The sequence below is a fragment of the Primulina huaijiensis genome, chromosome 1 (assembly GCF_012295235.1).
Source record: "Primulina huaijiensis isolate GDHJ02 chromosome 1, ASM1229523v2, whole genome shotgun sequence".
Taxonomy (NCBI): Eukaryota; Viridiplantae; Streptophyta; class Magnoliopsida; order Lamiales; family Gesneriaceae; genus Primulina; species Primulina huaijiensis.
Window position 1 is genome coordinate 25,294,718 of NC_133306.1, and position 18,787 is coordinate 25,313,504.

At 33.0% G+C, this 18,787-nt stretch overlaps 4 protein-coding genes across 4 annotated transcripts; 3 read left to right on the forward strand and 1 right to left on the reverse strand.

Moving 5' to 3' along the window:
* The first annotated feature begins 268 nt into the window (after positions 1-268).
* Positions 269-1,275, forward strand: LOC140988399 (3'-5' exonuclease-like). Its single transcript, XM_073457419.1, has one exon. It carries the CDS (start codon positions 274-276, stop codon positions 988-990), a length of 717 nt encoding a protein of 238 aa, XP_073313520.1. The 5' UTR covers positions 269-273; the 3' UTR covers positions 991-1,275.
* A 6,054-nt stretch (positions 1,276-7,329) lies between these two features.
* Positions 7,330-8,451, reverse strand: LOC140988391 (uncharacterized). Its single transcript, XM_073457411.1, has one exon. The coding sequence runs from the start codon at positions 8,360-8,362 to the stop codon at positions 7,622-7,624; it is 741 nt and encodes a 246-aa protein (XP_073313512.1). The 5' UTR covers positions 8,363-8,451; the 3' UTR covers positions 7,330-7,621.
* Positions 8,452-10,407: 1,956 nt separating this feature from the next.
* LOC140988405 (ADP-ribosylation factor-like protein 8b) lies at positions 10,408-12,824 on the forward strand. The gene is made up of 6 exons (XM_073457424.1): positions 10,408-10,695; positions 11,450-11,531; positions 11,646-11,678; positions 11,792-11,913; positions 12,181-12,342; positions 12,466-12,824. Exons 1-6 carry the CDS (start codon positions 10,658-10,660, stop codon positions 12,581-12,583), a joined length of 555 nt encoding a protein of 184 aa, XP_073313525.1. The 5' UTR covers positions 10,408-10,657; the 3' UTR covers positions 12,584-12,824.
* A 975-nt stretch (positions 12,825-13,799) lies between these two features.
* On the forward strand, positions 13,800-18,122 carry LOC140988412 (translation initiation factor eIF2B subunit gamma-like). Its single transcript, XM_073457431.1, has 13 exons — positions 13,800-13,965; positions 14,075-14,170; positions 14,276-14,353; positions 15,436-15,516; positions 15,596-15,815; positions 15,894-15,952; positions 16,282-16,331; positions 16,427-16,514; positions 16,616-16,876; positions 16,976-17,071; positions 17,261-17,365; positions 17,590-17,706; positions 17,777-18,122. The coding sequence occupies exons 1-13, from the start codon at positions 13,900-13,902 to the stop codon at positions 17,849-17,851; spliced, it is 1,392 nt and encodes a 463-aa protein (XP_073313532.1). The 5' UTR covers positions 13,800-13,899; the 3' UTR covers positions 17,852-18,122.
* The last annotated feature ends 665 nt before the right edge of the window (positions 18,123-18,787 follow it).

Below are 18,787 nucleotides of genomic sequence, written 5' to 3' on the forward strand. Positions count from 1 at the left end.
CCACCACAACACCATAACCATATTTAATATTGTTTTGAAAAATTATTAAATATATCGTATGTTTTCTAATATTTAGAGCAAATAGGATATTATTATAAGGTGCACGGGCATGAGTAGTATTTTGTCTATTGATAAAACTCGTATACTCGGCTTAAAAAATATTTAATTTATATTTAAATTTATCGAATTTAAGTCGATCTTATAAATAAAAATTTGATTATATTATTAAAAACATATGAAAATTGAAGAAAAAAGAGATCGAAAGGTTGACGGATGCATATTTCCAAATCATTTCTCATCAAGAAATCGAGTGTTTTTTTGCAGAGAAGAATAGACCAAGAAACAATGGCGATGACCCTAAGTATAATCGACCACCAATTGCCCTACGATACCCACAACACCTACGAAGTTCTCTTCTACGACTATTCCATCCACACCACCGTGACCCACGATCCCGCCACCGTGTCCCGGTGGATCTCTGAAGTGGAGTCCATCCATCGCAGCAGGCTCCACCACCTCATCGTCGGACTCGACGTCGAGTGGCGTCCCTCCTACAGCCGATACAACAATAACCCAGTCGCCACCTTACAACTGTGCGTTGGCCGCCGTTGTCTCGTCTACCAACTCATTCACTCTCCGGGAGTCCCGTCCTCTCTCACCGGTTTTCTCTCGAATCCCAACTACACTTTCGTGGGGATCGGCATCAAAGCTGATTTGGAAAAGCTTGAGGAAGATTATGAGTTTGGGTACAGCGCTAATTCAGTGGATTTGAGGGATTTGGCGGCGAATGCCTACGGTAGAAGCGAATTGAGGAATTCTGGGGTTAAGACGTTGGCGGAAATCGTTCTGGAGAAGGAGGTGAAGAAGCCGAAGAGTGTGACTATGAGTAGGTGGGATAACCCGTGGCTGACTCCTGCTCAGGTACAGTATGCTTGTGTTGATGCATTTGTGTGCTTTGAAATAGGCAGGATCTTGAATGCTTCTGGTTGAAAATTGAAGGCGCTTAGTTCTTGGTTTTCATTTTCTGTGTGTGAAGAAAAAACATGAAATGTTGGGTTTTAACCAGAAGAAGAAGGGATTGTTCTTCCCAGAAGAAGGGATTGTTCTTCTGGGAATGTTTAAATTTCATTTGTTGTGTTGTTAATGATGACTTTTGGATTGTTGCAATTGCTTCTGGGTTCTGGAAATATGGTTCTTATTTTGGGTTTTTTTGACACAGATTAGGGTTCGAGGCATAATTAGATTTATAAATAATTTGACATTTGAGATGTGAAAGGGTAAATTTTGGTTAAAAAACAGTTTCCATCGAAATCAAAATAACAATTTAGAGACGTATGCTTGGAACTGACCCGATGAAAAAACTCTAGTTAATCTTAGTTTCTTCCTTGCTTGTGCACAATGTCCTGACCAAGTTTTCCAAATTTTCAGAATTTGGAAGTGATTGCCCAAGAAAAATAGGACATGGAACAATAGCAAAATTGGTTGACTTAGTTTTGATCTTGTTATCTAATCAGTCAAATTCTAGTTCTCATAAAATAATCTTGCTGCTTTTGTAGTTGGCGTTGGATACATTTCGACCAAAAAGAAAAAGAAAAGAAAATTGCAAATTACTGCGATAAGATTGAAATTTGACTAGATAGCGACTATCGATTTTGTAATTTGGCGCAAAACGTGCATACCCACCATCGAAGCACCCAAAACTTCTCAGATTCAACTATAGCTAAAATTGAGTGGCACCCAGAAACCTCTGCATAAACTATGTAATATATACAATGTGTTACATGTAAGCAAAAGACTTCGTTCTGTGCTGAGTCTAAGTTGTGAAAACAGCTTTCTCTGCCAAATACTAATGTCAAAGCCATTACCCAATAAAAATTTATATCAAATCAACTATTTGTCACAACAAGGATAAAAATATGGTGATTATACATAAACTTGGATAATATTTTTACCGCTGAAACGAAAAAAAAATGGCATCATTTAAGTAAATTATTTATTATATTTTAGATTTATATGTGATTATATATCAAATATCTTTATTTTCATATATTATTATTTTTATATCTGTGTCTTATTCAGTAAAATTTTATTAATTTAAAAAAATAATTGAATGTAGCCCATCTTGGGCCCTACTGTAGCATATATATTTTCACTAGAAATAATGCACGTGGGAAACATATGTTGAAATAATTAGAATTTGAAACAAAATTAGTTAACTTAACAAAAACAATGATAATAGTATTGTAAATTTTGAAAATTCATGTTAATTAACATATGTAACTAATTTGAAAAAAAAACATATTTTTTAATTTTAAAAAAAGATTTGGACTACTAAAATTTTTCTCATATCTTTTTTATCATATTGTTTTCTTTTGTTATTTGTCATTTTCTCTCAATAATGCATATATTTTATTATAATATTCAATTATTACAATCTTTTTTGACTATCAACGATATGCAATTTTTTATTTACAATGTTGTTTAATTATTATTCTCTTTCATGTAAATTGACAACAATTTCTACTGGATGCTTTTACTTTCCTAGTCACCTTTAATTTATTAGACACTTATACTTGATAACATATAAACTACACATTAATTTATTAGACTCTTATACTTGATAACATATAAACCTATCGAACCGAGTCAATTCGGAAATTCGATTTGGTTATTTCGGAAATTCGGTTTTCAAATAAAAAAAATCGGTTATATCGGTTAATTCGATCAGTTCGGTTACGGTTTTCAAAATTTTGAAATCGGTTAACCGATATAATAAATATTATTATTTAATAAGTTTTTATTATTTATCAATTTTAATATATATTTTTATTTTTAATTTTAAAATCAGCCCTAATTCTAAAGAAAAATTTGTGATGTATGTGATTTTATGTTTTTATGCATTTGTGTAGATTGTAGTGTTCAAAAAAATTACATATATAATTAAAATTAAATCACAACTTTTTTAAAACTAATCGGTTAATTCGGTCATCAACCGAATTAATTGATTTTAATTCGGTTCGATTTTCATCGGTTATGAAAATTAATTCGGTCGGTTCGGTTATTGCTAAATATTTCGGTTCGGTCCGGTTATGACTAATTCGGTTCGGTTCAGTCGATAACAGAACCGATCGAATGCTCACCTCTAATTATTATAACAATCTATCATCACATAAAAAGTACTCATGGATTGATTTAAATAAATATTGATTAAATGTTGTCATTTATTTGTAATTTATAATAATAATATTTTTGACAATAAATCATCTTTTTACTGACTCTTATGACACTTATTTTAATATTTCATATTAACTCATAAGTATAATTAGCACAATCAAATTATTAATGTCATATCGGTATTACTTCCAAGAAAATAATATATTTAGTTTTTCTAATTGTTTAAATATCTTAACGGGAACATTTGTGTATACTTATATTGAGAAAAATTCATTGCATTTATAAAGTTTGAACGGTAAATATAACTTTATATTATACATTTAATTTGGAAACTGAATTCATTGTATGACAAACACTTCTTCCATTTCTATTTTTTTGTGTAACCCAAAAGAGTTAATAGTTTTTCTCTTTTAGCTTCTCCAACTCACTGTAAAAAGTTATAAAAAAATTATATCTAGAAAAATATTTTTATTTATTGTTTTTTTGTCTATATATTTTGTTATATGTGAGCACATATTTTACTTCATTGTCTTAATTGTCATATATCTTTACCATATAATTTGTGTACATTGAAGATGAATAAGTTCATTTTGTAGTTTTTTATTACCTGGACTTAAGTTGATATATTAATATGTGATATACATAGATATAAGAATTTTCAAATTCCATTTATTCACAATGATTTTTCATAATTAAGACCAAATCAAAATAATAAAAATTAGGATTCATAATTATTTTAAATATGATATAAAAATAATACGTGGAAACTTTTTTTGACATTTTAGTTGCAAAATACAGTGATAAATGCATGTAGGTGCATTATTTCATTGTGGCAATTATAAGTTATAACTGTATTTAAATATCTTATTTCTCACTCAGGGATCAAAATTTGTTTATTTCTTATTTTGATTATCGACAAATCCAATATTTCTTTTAAATGTTTTTGTTAATAATATTTACATGAGTTTTATTGTATATTTATCCAATTTGAAAGGGATAAATTATAATTCAATATATAATAATATTTGAAAACTGTAGAATGCTTCTAAATTTAAAAACCGAGTAACATGTAAGGGAGCAATTCAAAACTAAAAGTTGATGCAACATGTTTCTTCTAGCTTTACAATCGAATAATATAGGATTGAGCGTTTGTCTCTTTACTAAAAGATATAACTGATGATAACTATGCAAGTCAAATATTTAAATCATAGAACAGCTCAAGCGCCTACCCATAGTAGACAATTATTGTACCAAACAATCTATCTCCTAATAATTGCACCAATTGCAATCAATGAAAATCAAAGTCGCGACCTTGGCTCTTATACCAATTGTAGGCTCAAGCGTTTATTGTTTTATCAAAACCTATAGATTATGGTAACAGTGCAAATCAAATATTTTAAATGGTACAATAGTTCAAGCACAACATTTCAATTACTCTATCCAACATGATCAATTATTGTACCCAACAATAAGTTTATGCACATAACCTTTTACTATATCATATAAATTTATAAGACATGTGAGTAGAATATATATTTGATATTCTAAATAAGTAGTAGAGAAAAAAAAATTAGTTTTCATTTATTTGAAAATTTATATTTTAAAATAAAAGAAAAATCAGAAAAATTGACAAAATTCCGAAACCCAAATTGAAAGTTGAATTAATACATTCATATTCATCATTAAATTTTACTATTTAATTTTAATAGATTTAACATGTTTATCCACTAAAAATATTGAAATTTTTTTTATAAAATTTAATAAAAAAATTCAAAGTACATCATTTTCTGATTCCGAATAACGATCACATTATTATTACGTTACAATGATAAATAAATTATTATTTTTAGTTTATCATCATAGTCTTTACTTCAATAAACACATTTTCGAATGTAGGATGTTAAATTAAATATTGACATTAGATAATTATAGTATTAATTCTAACATTCTTTTTTTATTCTTCTCAATACATTATTTTTTCTATCTTCAAATATATTAATCTATTTATTATTGTATACAAAGTATAATAATTATTTGGTTAATTGATCACATTTAAGATTAGATGTTTGGAAAAAATTTTAATATATCTTTAAAGACCAATAGATGATGAAAAATTAAGAAAATGTAGAACACTACAGTGCATAAACTTTCGCTTTGTACAGTGACAAAATATAAGGTGAGACCAAGTGAGAAACTTATATATATGAGTCTCATTCAACTTAGCCCATTATAACATTTTTATTAATCGACTTTGTCCTTCGTTTTTACTTCACTAACTTTGCAGTGTGACTCATTCAAGCATTAATTTTTTATTTTTTTAGTACATAGTGACCTCCACTCTCACCGACTTCAATCTTTAGAAGTCGGTATTAGTAATTTATAGGTAAAAGACAATTATTTAATTTTTATTTTCTGTCTTTTGATTAATTGTGTAATTTTTTATGTTCTACCTAATTCATTTTTAGAATTTTTATAATCACGATTAGAAGTGTTGCACACATACAATATAAAATTAATATATTTTAAAATGTTAATATTGAAGTGTCGAATAAATTTATTAAATCATTATTTAAGAACTTTTAGAAAAACAATATACATCATAATTCAGATTTAAAGATTAACATACAAATAAAGAATTGTGATGAATATCTTATAAAATAAATGATGTTAGCTCAAAAAGATTAAATATAATTATTGTAAATGAATTTTTCTTAATTAATTAGAAAATTTTCATCAAATGCGCTTAATTAATTAGAATGTTTTTAATATAATATGTCGATAAATGTTTTCATATGAGTTAGTGATTGAGTCCTTATGAACATTTAAAAAAAATGTGTCTTTAGTTATAGTGACGGTGTTTATAATTTAAAATATTAAATGAAACAAATTATCAAAATAAAAATTAATTAAGAAATTCAAGAACATGTGATTACTCAATTAGTTTAATTGACACGCTTTTTAGTTTGCTGATTTAATAGAAGTTAAATCCACAATCACTGAGTTTGACAAGAATTCTTGTAGAATAAAATACAATTATAATACATTACTTGATTGTATATGTAATAAATTTTTTATATTTCATTCGATTTATTTCATTTATAAGGTTGAAATTTTATATATTATGATCTAAGATTTGTTATACATCATAACATCGATAAATTCACTAAAAATTTATATATTAATTTTCGCTACCATATAATTCTGGTTTCGCTCTGTATATTCGTTTGTTTGAATTTATTATTCCTCATTTTACCATGACTCACAATATGTCAAACATTAAAGTGAATATTAATTTAAAGAGATGTTAATATTTATATATTGTAATAAACATGTTTACCCCTCACAATACTGATAAAACTAACTTAAAAATAATATGTTGACGAACATATTGTCAGGAATCCAAAAATACAATTCAAATGTCAACTTTGACACTCAATTTTGAGTGACTGCCAGAATGTCTCAACAACCCACAATTTTTGGACAAGATAGTAACATCACAATTTTGAAATCAAACTGATATTTTTTATTTTATATAAAGAATTATGATTGAAAATTGATAATATTATATATATATATATATTTAATATAAACTCGTGCGAGCCTCACATTTAAATGAGTCGACAAAATTTCAACCCAACTCACATAAATTGTTTGGCGGTGCAGGCCAAACCGACAGATCCAACCCAAATTGACAGCTCAAATCGCAACGATCTTTTACCGTGTTTTATTTATTTAAATAATTTATAAATATAAACAGCAAAAAAATTTCGGTTGCAAAAAGCTTTAATTTAAACACATAAATTCTAGCAAACTGTCACATGAGGAAATGAAAAAAAATTAATAAGACTCCAAAGAAAATTCACAATTCGATAATGAGTTATTTCTGAACTTTAATTAATTTAATTTACATAATGAAAAGATAATAAAAAAACTAAATCATTGGATTAAAAATAACATATTATAATATGAGTAGGCATAAAAAAAACCAAATACTAATTTACATAATGAAAAGATATCATTGGATAAAAATAACATATTATAATGTGGGTAACATATTAATAATCATACATATTTAAAATATGAATAAAGATAATGAAAAGACACATTTAAAATAAACAATTAATGTAAAACAAACAATTAATAAGGAGACAAATGTAAAATCACATATAAAGTCACATATTTATATATATAATAGATAATAGATATATGTTTCTTTTTTAATCAGTGAATCGAACACCTAGTACGGTACAATCGCGTGCAGAATACCACAACACATTAATAATAATAATAATAATAATAATTAGTAAAATATTTAACATTGGGGACACTCCCATCGCCAATTATGATATATAATATATAATATATAATATTTGTAGCTTGATAGGAACAGTTATTTTCATTTAACTATCCCAATGGATAATTAAATGTTATAGAGATAGCATAAGCTTCAAGGAGTATAGCCACCGCCTTCGCCAGCACCGGAGCCACCACCATATCCACTAGCTTGTTCACCTCCAGCATTTGCACCACCTCCGCCTGAACCGCCTCCTGCGCCACCGCCATAACCTCCGCCATGGGCTCCTCCAGCTCCACCTCCTGCCCCTCCACCACTACCATATCCCCCGGCTGATGCTCCTCCAGCACTAGCAGAGCCACCTCCACCGCCATGGCCTCCGCCACCCCCATATCCTCCACCGGCAGCATAGCCACCTCCACTGCCTCCCCCTTCACCTCCTCCATATCCACCAGCATGTCCTCCACCACCAGCAGCACCACCTCGTCCGCCACCACCTCCTCCACCTCCACCTCCACCTCCACCACCGCCATGTGCACCTCCCGCACCATAGCCTGCCCCCCCTCCTTCACCACCTCCATTTCCATACCCTGCTCCATGCTCCCCCCCAGCAGCATACGCAGCCCCACCTCCATCCCCACTACCACCTCCACCGCCACCACCTCCAGCACCATGCTCTCCTTCTCCGCCATACCCAGAACCTTTTCCAGCACCTCTTCCAGCACCACTCGCATACCCATGCTCGACCACACCTCCGCCAGACCCTCCACCGGCGCCACCACCATACCCTTCCCCAGCCACATCAACAGCCTCTAGGATAATCCTAGCTGCCGAACATATCGCCACACACGATAACATGAAGAAAAGCACACAAACAACTCGTTTTGCAGCCATGGGATGGATTTCAAAGAACACTCAAATGAATCACACAAACACACTGAATTAGTTTGCATGGAGCAGTGGGGTATATATAGGAGTTCGAAAAGCGCGTCCATACACTGTGGAGATTGAAGAACAAGTAAAAAGAAGGCGCTTTTTCTCCACAAAGTGGTCCAATTCACTAGAACACCACAAGATTGCTGTGAGTAGTGTGCTTGCGTTGTCCCCCATTTCCGATTATCAATTATTTCAAACCAATATATGAAAGAAAGATTTGTATCTGACAGTAGTGCTCCATGTGCATATATGGCGCCGTCGTTCAAATAACCTACTTAACATATGACTCCTAGTTGTCAAAAGCTTGATCATTAGATCAGTTGCATTGCATATTGGATTTCTTGATCCATATGTAAGTGAATATAACGCACGTCTCGCCCCCTTTTGTCTTCGGTAACTACCGTGGGTATAATTTGCGCTATACTTTACGTTCATTACTTAAGTGTCACTTCTTGCTAGTGAGATGAGATAAAAATCGAGTCGAACGCGGAATGATGCAATCATAATTTTTTCCTTGAACTTTGCTAATTCATAGATTTGATATATATATGAGTATCGATGGCTGATTGGCTTTATTGAATCTTTGAACTTATAACTAAAAAATTTAAAATGTTCATGATTAATTGATTCATGTATATATATAATCATTAGATTCATATACATGACTAAATTATTCAAGCACGAGTTAAAGTAATGCTCCTCAATTTACATTTAATTTTCCACATAATCGCTTAGATCACGATGATGGAATTCCAACTCACTTGGAGAGTCTCTCTCTCTCTCTCTTTTTTTCTCTTTCTCGCCTAATTATTAGTCCACTACATATATTGAAACTAATCGCAGTGTAGCTAGTGATTCGTCTATTTGATCATGTGCTGTGTTTGGTACGTACTAATTATACATGTATGTGTGTATATATTAGTTGGTTGGTGACCATTTCAATCCATTTATAAAATATATGCAAGTTCATTATATACAATACAAAATTAAGATTAATATACTTTTCCATGTGGTTACAGTTACGATTATGGTTTTTTTTTTTTTTTTTGGAACAGGAACCAGATCGATGATTAGTTGAGGTAGGCTTGGAAGATCGGTATTAACCGGATTCGGTACTAACACACTTGACCTTTCCTGGCACTTAGACTGAGGCTCCAGACTAGAGCCTGCTTGAGCTATATATGATGATTCGATATCGTCAAATGGGCACTCAACTTAAAACCCGAAATGGCATCCATCGCGTTGCATTTCATATATCATTGTATATGCATGGTATAGATGAAGGGGGAGGTAGCGGAGGTGGTCGTGTTGCTGGTGGATGAATGATGATATATGGGGGCGGCGGCGGCTTTGATAGTGCTATAGGAGCAATAACCAGTATCATAATTGCTTTATTAAATATGTTTGTGCTAAGAATTATTTTGTTATTGGATCAAGCAATGAGTGAATCCGTATATGCATTGTTATGTTTTGGCAGCACATGAATAGAGTATCAATAAAATTAAATCTTACGAATTTAGTAATAATGCATTAAAAATATTAATAATAACTTTCGACAACAGAGAAAGCTAGCTTGTCGCATAGAGCTTGTAATTGCGGTTTTACAGACAAATGTGTTTTTCATGCTACTACGGTTGTTTCGAAGTTTACCTAGTGTGAACCGAAAAATAATGTCTACGAGTTTCATCGTCATAAAAAAAATACTACTTGAAATAATTATATATATTGGTTTCAAAAAATAATGTAAGTTTTTCGTTTTTAAAGTGATGTAGATTTTGATTAAAGGCTAGTTTTTCATGTTTAATTTTTTAAATAAACTTTATATTGTAAATTTTTTTGCCTGTTTTCCACATAAATTAAATGATCATGTTTTTTTTTTATTATTTGAGAGTAAATTTGAAAAAAACATTAATAAATTCATAATGTCGTGGGCCTTGGAGGCCCAATCAATCGACCCCATTATATGATTGGTACACGAAACAAATTGTAATGCTGACATAGAGGAGCTGCCCCAATCTGTAGCGATTTCGTCATTGGACACGTGAAGATTTCTGGTTCGTTGGATTCGTACGGAATCATTCCGCCATTTTCGGGTGTGTGTTCGGGTGTGTGTTCTCTTACATACACAGGCTCGCCTCAAAAAGGATTCAAACAATCGAAGAGAAGAACAGGGCAAAAGATTTTTCTTTTCTTCTTTTGGAGAGGTCGATTGAGAGAAGACAACTTGGAGATCTGTCGCGATCAATTGAAGCCATGGGTCTCTGGGACGATTTTCTCAATTGGCTCCGGAGGTTTGGTTCCTGCTATGTTTAGTTTTTTTTTTATAAAAAAAAATTGTTGTTTTTCAGCCAATATGTTTGATACATGGAAATGAATGCGATGGGATGCGATTGTTGGAGGTTTTGGTTTGATGGAGTTGATTTACATGTTAAATTTAGTTGTAGGCTTTTCTTGGGCTGCTTTTGATACTGTCTGTTTGTTTGTGCTCGGCGTTGGGAAATTTTTGATATGAGTATGTTTATGATTTATCTATCAACTTTTCTTTGTGACTATTCTGAGAATTTAGAATTATTTTTCGGATGGCCATAATCTGGTGTGGAAAAAGATGTGAATTTCCTAGGTTTGAACGTGGTCTACCATTAGACTGTTACTTTTTTGGTGAATGGCAATTGACAATGTATTTATGTTAGCCACGTTCTTAAGCAGATTGAGGTAAACCTGTTGTGATGATTATTTATCAAGTATGTTTTTGACTCCATGATTCGTTGTTGTCATGCTAGTTGAAGGTGGAGGTTTTGTGCAGAAGACGAGACATTGTGAAAGAAGATTATAGTGAGTAAATATGGGAGAAGTAATATTATGAACAGAGTTACATGGCGACTCTGTTGAGGATAGTTAGGACCAATAACTACATCTACATTAGAATGTTAACGATCATTAGTTTGTCTTTAGAGAAGTTACTTAATCATATGTTTATAATTTTGCTCCTTTACTTTGAACTTGTACTTTATAGTTTCTCTTCCCATCATTTCGTAATTATTTCAGCCTGTTTTTCAAGCAAGAAATGGAGCTGTCTTTGATAGGTCTTCAAAATGCTGGGAAAACTTCACTAGTAAATGTTGTCGCTGTAAGTAAATAAATGCATTATCCTTTTGTGTATATTTGTACAACTGTTTGCTATGTTTCCTTTATTTTTCATCAAAGCACTTGCATTTACTATGCCTTTCTCTTTTTTCATCAGACTGGTGGATATAGTGAAGACATGATCCCTACAGTAAGTTTTCTAGTTTAATCCAAGTTGATTATTATATCTAGTTTTTGTTCGTTATCTTCTAGATTGTCAATACATTTAATTCAAATACCTGAGTCACATTTTTTATCATTCAGGTAGGGTTTAATATGCGGAAAGTTACTAAAGGGAATGTTACAATAAAGTTGTGGGATCTAGGAGGTCAACCGAGATTTCGCAGTATGTGGGAGCGGTACTGTCGTGCAGTTTCTGCTATTGTGTAAGCTACTAACTCTGTCTTCCGTGGTTTAGTTTGTACTATGATTGATGTCGCACTTCCCACATTGGAAGGCAGTTTCCTACATTAAAAAGGACAGCCAAGAAAAGTGACCAATATACTCCCAACTCAAATCATATCGGTCAAGTGATTGTGCATCTTGTAGGAAGTATGATCTTTAAATACGTGTAATGATGATGTTTTAGTTGCACAGGTTTAAATATATAATAACGTTTCAATTTACTCTCTTTTAAACGTGATTTTGGGCAGCTATGTTGTTGATGCTGCCGATCATGAGAACGTCAACATCTCCAAGAGTGAACTTCACGATTTGCTGAGCAAACCATCTCTTAGTGGTATTCCCCTGCTGGTGCTAGGAAACAAGATCGACAAGCCTCAGGCACTATCTAAACTGGCCTTAACCGACCAAATGTAAGCATAGAAGTGCAATTTCAATCTTTCAAAGCTCGACTATCATAGTGTGAACTAGCATTCGCCGCTCCCGCATATCTTTCTTCCAGAAAATTTTGAATTAAGCAAATTGTGCTTGTGCAGGGATTTGAAAAACATCACAGATCGGGAGGTTTGCTGTTTCATGATATCATGCAAGAACTCCACGAACATCGATCAGGTCATCGATTGGCTAGTTAAGCATTCGAAGTCGAAGAGCTGAGTGTTCAAGAATCCAAACTCTTCTGTAGTTCTGTTGTGCGGATTTTCTGTGGTTTAGTTGTGATTGTGTTGTATGTTAAAAAAGTATTTGTTTTCAATTATCATTTCGAAAGCTGAATAATCTCTTACCTGGCGGCCTGTTCGATCACATTAAGTGATACAATTTTCTTCGTTTCTTGTATGTTTATGTATTATCTGTATTGTTTGTGATGTTATATCTAGAAAAGATGTTCCGAGCATTATCTTAGTGCGTTTAATCGGTATATTGTTAAAATTATTTATAGCTAAAAGTGATGTGGAAGAGTTAGAAATGTGAAAATGGAATCTCCATTAAAATAGTAACAGAAGGATAAACAAGAAAAAAAGATATCCGACTTAAAGACCAAAGAACAATTTCATGAAATCAGATCTCTTTGTACAAAAATAAAAAAATGTTGGAAGATATATGGAAATGCATGCTGTAAATTCGATTTTTTTAACGTTTTTTATATTTGTAAGGAATATCAGGTAGTTCCCCTATGGGACCTGATTCGATCCAAAATAGTTATTGTTTTTATCTCATAGTAAACATGTTATCATTAACGAAGCATTTTGATTGTAAAAACATTTTTTTATCCATTTCGTGATTGATTTCAAACCATCGAAAAAAGTAGTAATTGAACTATAAAGTCTTAATGAACAGAGTCGAAGCCAAAAAAATTCTAGTATTTTGAACTAGATAATCATAAAATACAATGTTTCAAAAAAAAAAAATCATAAAATACAAAATAATTACATAGCTTATGTCTATCAATGTTATGATTATGGTTCGTCCGTGAGGTCTTTTTTGACAAATCATAATATGACATGTAGCGTTTGGAGACTTTTTCGGAGGATTTTAATGAAATATTCAGTTTTACATTAAAAAAAAAGCAAAAAATTTATCTGAGACGGTCTCACGGATCATATTTTGTGAGACAAATATCTTATTTGGGTCATTCTTGAAAATTATTAATTTTTATGTTAAAAGTATTATTTTTTATTGTGAATATCGGTAGGATTGACTCGTCTCATAAAATAAAGATTCGTGAGACCGTCTTACAACAGAGCCAGTAAAAAAAATTATTTGAAATAGTCGATTAATGAAATACGAGATACTCAATGGAAATATTTTAATTAAAAAATGATAAGCACAATCATTATAATTTATTCAATAAAATACAATTAATTTTTTAGTATATGAATTTGAAAATAGAACCATAAAAGAGTGATTCGCACAAATAAAGAAGCAATTTCCCCCTCTTCTCTTCGGTAATCTGAAGACGAAGTGTGGGGAGAATGGATTTTCAAGTGGTGGTGTTAGCAGGCGGCTATTCTAAAACCATGGTCCCTCTTGTTTCCAAGGTATCTTCAATGGAGTTCTGATGAAAATCCTGTAAAAACGTCTGCCTTTTTATTTGATACTATGTGGCTTTTTTCATTCAATCCATTGATGTCGGAAAAATATTTGCAGGAGGTGCCGAAAGCGCTGCTGCCAGTGGCGAACACGCCGGTTCTGTATTATGTTCTGGAGCTTCTCGAGATAAACGACCTCAATAATGCCATCGTAGTGAGTATTTCTTCCTTTGTTCTGGTGGATTTTCTTAGCTGAATTCGGTCTTAATGTGTTTCTGAGTGGAGAACACTGAGGTTTGGTTTAATTGAATTGTTGTAGGTTGTTGAAGGGGAAAGCGCTGCTCTTTTAATCAGTGCGTGGATTTCGAGCACATTTGTTGATCGGTTACAAGTTGAGGTGAATTCAATTCTGTTTGATTTCGACTCGATTGCCATAGTGTTTAGGTTCATCGGTCCTGTAGGTGATTTCTATTGAAATATTAAAATGTGATGCTAAAGTGCTAAAATGAGGCTATAGGTGGTTGTGATCCAGAATAGCATGAAACAAAATTGTTTTCTGAGCTAGCGCCAGTACTCTTGTCTGTTCAAGGTTGCTGTTAATTGTTAACTGCCACACTGGCTACAAAGAATGGTGTCATGATAAGGAAGTTGATTTTTATTGTAACTGAGGCAATCGACAGTTTATTTTTTTTTTGTTGAATAGGCACATGACCCTGTAATAGTCACTTGATTAATGGACTGTCCATGAATATGATCTTTGATAACATCTTTATACATGGGATGTGTTATCTTACAACATAGGTTTTCTTTACATGTTTTTTAGTTGAGTATAGACGATATACGTCATCTTTAATTTTATGGATTTCATCCACGTGCTTCAGGCGTACTGTGCTTCAAATAAATATATATTGAACTCATAGCTTCACATAGAAAATCAGCAATATTTAAAATTTATATCCGGGGGATCTGATTATTTTTCAAGTAATTAATCAATTTATTTTAGTGAAAATAAATTGTTTGACACGAGTGAAGGTATAGCTCTCCAAGCACGTAGCTTGCTATAGAAATCTGCGTGAGGGTAAGCCGGATAATGCACATCTTAGAAACTCAGCGACATTATGTTGAATTTTGTTTGCCTGTGATTTCCTAATGATTAGTTGAACAGATTTTTGTGATTTTGCATTCATGGGCCTACTCAATTCATGCTTTTTGCTTGATTTCTAATCTCTCCTCGACCTGTAAACTATATGGTTCGGATGACAATTTAGTTCTGCTGAAAAATTCCCTTATGCTTCTTGGGAATAATTTGGCAGCATGGTAAATCCAAAAGTTTAGTTTCTAGGTCTGTCACTTACAGTTTACCACATGGCTTGCTCTAGTTTAGTCTTCTACTTTTTTTCTGTAAAAGTGCTCAAACTTGTGTATCAAATCTTTACTCTTATGATTTATTGTAACTTGGTTGGAATCTAATTGTTGCAGGTAATTGCAGTTCCTGAGGATATTGGAACAGCTGGTGCTCTTAGAGCTATTGACCACCGCCTGGCTGCGAAAAATATCTTGGTTTGAATTTTTTGTGTTATTTGCAATTCTCAATTTCTACAAGTGTTCTGCGCCAGCCATAACTTTATCCCTTTTCTAGGTTGTGAGTGGTGATCTGGTATGTGAAATACCCCCTGGGGCAGTGGCTGCTGCTCATAGTCGACATGATGCTGTAGTTACTGCAATGCTTTGTTCTGTTCCTGTCAGTGGACCATCGGATTCAGGCTCATCTGGTGCTAAGGACAAAGCCAAGAAGACAGCGTGCTATAATATTATTGGACTGGATCCAACAAAACAATTTTTAATGCATATAGCAGCTGGTAAGATGTTAAATTTAGAGGTTTTAATTATGGTAATTTTGTTTTTCCATGACACGACATCTTTGCAATATGTGATAGGATCTGAAGTTGAGAAAGATATTCGAGTTCAGAAGAGCATCCTTCAAGCTGTTGGCCAGGTAAATGATTTTTTTATTTCGCGGTCCTCCTGTATCGACCAATTAAGAAAATCAAAGGAGATAGGCTCGGGCTTGGCCATCTATATTATTTGAACTGTGAACGCTGGGCATGCTTGTATGCCTAGATAAAGATTTATCTAGAAATCATGATAGTGGACATGAGATGTTCAAACTTGTTTTTTACCTTTCCACCGTACAATTTCTTAGGGTCGGGTAACTGTCCTTGTACAGCAATATGAGCTACCCATAATGTCATCCAAATATTACAATTATGTTCTTTCTGAGATGCTTCTTTTTCTGTCTCACTTCTTCCCTTCTCAACAATCCAGATGGAAATTCATGCCGATCTAATGGATGCTCATATGTATGCATTCAAAAGGTTCGAGGTTTTAGTCCACTGCCCCATTGTTTGTTGTTCTTTTCTCATAGATTGATCTTCTTCTATTGTTAATTAATCACTTGAGTTTTTTACAGATCTGTTCTCCAAGATATTCTGAATCAGAAAGAAAATTTTCAAAGTTTGAGGCGTGACGTATTGCCTTATCTTGTTCGGAGCCAGCTGGTTTGTCTTCTTCCTAGATTATTTTTTATTGACAAGTGTGTTACTTTGGTGCCTTTCACTCAATTATCATTTCTTTCTTTTGGTTTTTGATGAAACGCCAGAGATGTGAATTATTACTAAGTGGAGTGCAATCAGAAGAAAATGGCAATGGTAAGGATGCTATCCAGAACAATAAAGCAGTGGTATCTCAACTTCTGGCGAATGCATCTGCACCTAGTTTTCATGATACCTATGCCCGGGGTCCTGATGGTTCTGCTCCTATTTCAAGAAAAACTCATAAGTGTTGTGTTTATATTGCCAACAAAAGCAAGTACTGTTCGCGCTTAAATTCCATTCAGGCTTTCAGCGACATAAATCGAGACGTAAGTTTTCATTGTTTAAGTTTTTACCTGACACTTGGTTTCTGTTTTCCTTTGAAAGGAGTTATTTTTAACCTCATACTACATGATTCAATGGTGCAGGTAGTCGGAGATGCAAATCACCTACTATCAGGCTATTCTTTTTCTGCCCAGAACAATATAATTCATCCTTCGGCTATACTTGGATCTAAAACTACTGTAAGTTATATAGTCTGCAATTTATAGTATTTTGCATGTTATATGTAGTTATGTACATTGTGTATGCTATTGCTTAAAGGTTATTGATAGATATGTATAAATGTTGAAAGACTTGCATTATTGGATAAATAGTTCTGGCTAAATTCCATTTGTTGTTTATACTCAACTGTTCAGTTTATTTCAATTTAGGTTGGACCACAATGTATGGTAGGAGAAGGTTCGCAGATGGGCGATAAATGTAGCGTGAAGAAGTCTGTCATTGGCCGACATTGTCGTATAGGTTCAAATGTGAAGGTACTTGCGTAACAATGTTTCAATATTAAAACCCAAAATTAATCATTTTGCCACAGTGCATGACAGTTTTTTTTCAAAAAAAAAACGTAACTGAATGTGCCTTGAACCAAAAAACAAATGGACCGCGTAAGTTATAGTCTAGCTTAAGTGAATTTATTTATATACCTTAATCTTTATAATATCTGAACTCTACTGTTTTATTGACCCCCCTGTATAATTTGTAGATTGCGAACTCCGTTGTCATGAACTATGTAACTATTGGCGATGGTTGTTCCATCCAAGGTTCTATTATCTGCAGTAATGTACAACTGCAAGAGCGTGCCATATTTAAAGATTGTCAGGTAAACCTTTTCGTGTAGATTATCTGTTTTTGCTTGTGTTTCTTGTTACATTTCCACGTCGTTCATTTAGGTTGGAGCGGGATTTGTGGTCACCACGGGTAGTGAGTACAAGGGGGAATCCTTGGCTAAGAAAGAAAAGCAATGATGGATAGTTTCCTAGCAGTTCTCGAGTGATAGAAGTTCTTAGATCATCATCATATTACTTACCTGTCTGATTGTGGGTGATACATGCTCTCAGTGTCTCTTGTTTTTGCTTAGAAGGGTGGTTATTAACACCAATTTTGTTTCACATTCTTGAACTTTTCTGCTTAGGAGTTCACCCCTTCAGAAGTGGTTTTGTGGGGTATTTCATTGTACAAATAGTGCGTTCAATTCCTCAATTTGTTTTGGGGTTAGAATGTTGTGACATTCGTTTACCTTTCTTCTTCCCCTTTCATTTGTGTAACTAAAGTGGCATTCTTTTGCTTTTAAATGTTCACAAATTTGATTTGAGAAGATGAGTTTGGCTGAAATATGATGTCAGAGCTAAACTTACAATTGCACAAGAATGAACCAAATCAAAACCGATGATTACTAAAGAAGAGGTTGGAGTGGCAACGCTCGAAGACAAGATAATGATTGCCATTTAAGATTCATCATCAATAATTGGAATGATAGGTAGCACCAATCGATTCTAAGAAAATGGAAGAATGGTTAATATAAAAGTTTTATGAAGTTAGCAAGCACAATTTCTAGAAATTCTAATTCCAAACTGAGCAAGTAGAGAATGGGCATACCTTACGGCAGATTCATCTTAAAAGTTCATCTTATGCTTGCAAGCAAATTAAGCAATTGCGTAATGGGTGTATATAAAGTGCTTTGAAATTGGGTTCGACTTCCCTGAAAATAACTCACTATGCGAAGTGCAACAAGAGCTGACACGTTAGGGGCATACGCGAGCAACTGCTCGATGGTTCTTTGCTTTTTGGCCAAAAGTTGAAGTGGCCAGTGTGGAAATTTAGCTTAAGAACTCTAGCCTGAATTGGGAAATTGGGTCTATTTTTAATAATTGATCGTGTTTAGAAAAGAAATGAACATGGGG

Coding starts and splice junctions, on each gene's coding strand:
- LOC140988399 (XM_073457419.1), top strand. CDS start 274: ATGCATATTTCCAAATCATTTCTCATCAAGAAATCGAGTGTTTTTTTG.
- LOC140988391 (XM_073457411.1), bottom strand. CDS start 8,362: ATGGCTGCAAAACGAGTTGTTTGTGTGCTTTTCTTCATGTTATCGTGT.
- LOC140988405 (XM_073457424.1), top strand. CDS start 10,658: ATGGGTCTCTGGGACGATTTTCTCAATTGGCTCCGGAG. Junction 10,696..11,449: donor TTTCTCAATTGGCTCCGGAG/GTTTGGTTCCTG, acceptor TAATTATTTCAG/CCTGTTTTTCAAGCAAGAAA. Junction 11,914..12,180: donor CGTGCAGTTTCTGCTATTGT/GTAAGCTACTAA, acceptor GATTTTGGGCAG/CTATGTTGTTGATGCTGCCG.
- LOC140988412 (XM_073457431.1), top strand. CDS start 13,900: ATGGATTTTCAAGTGGTGGTGTTAGCAGGCGGCTATTCTAAAACCATG. Junction 15,816..15,893: donor TTTAATGCATATAGCAGCTG/GTAAGATGTTAA, acceptor AATATGTGATAG/GATCTGAAGTTGAGAAAGAT. Junction 17,072..17,260: donor TACTTGGATCTAAAACTACT/GTAAGTTATATA, acceptor ATTTCAATTTAG/GTTGGACCACAATGTATGGT.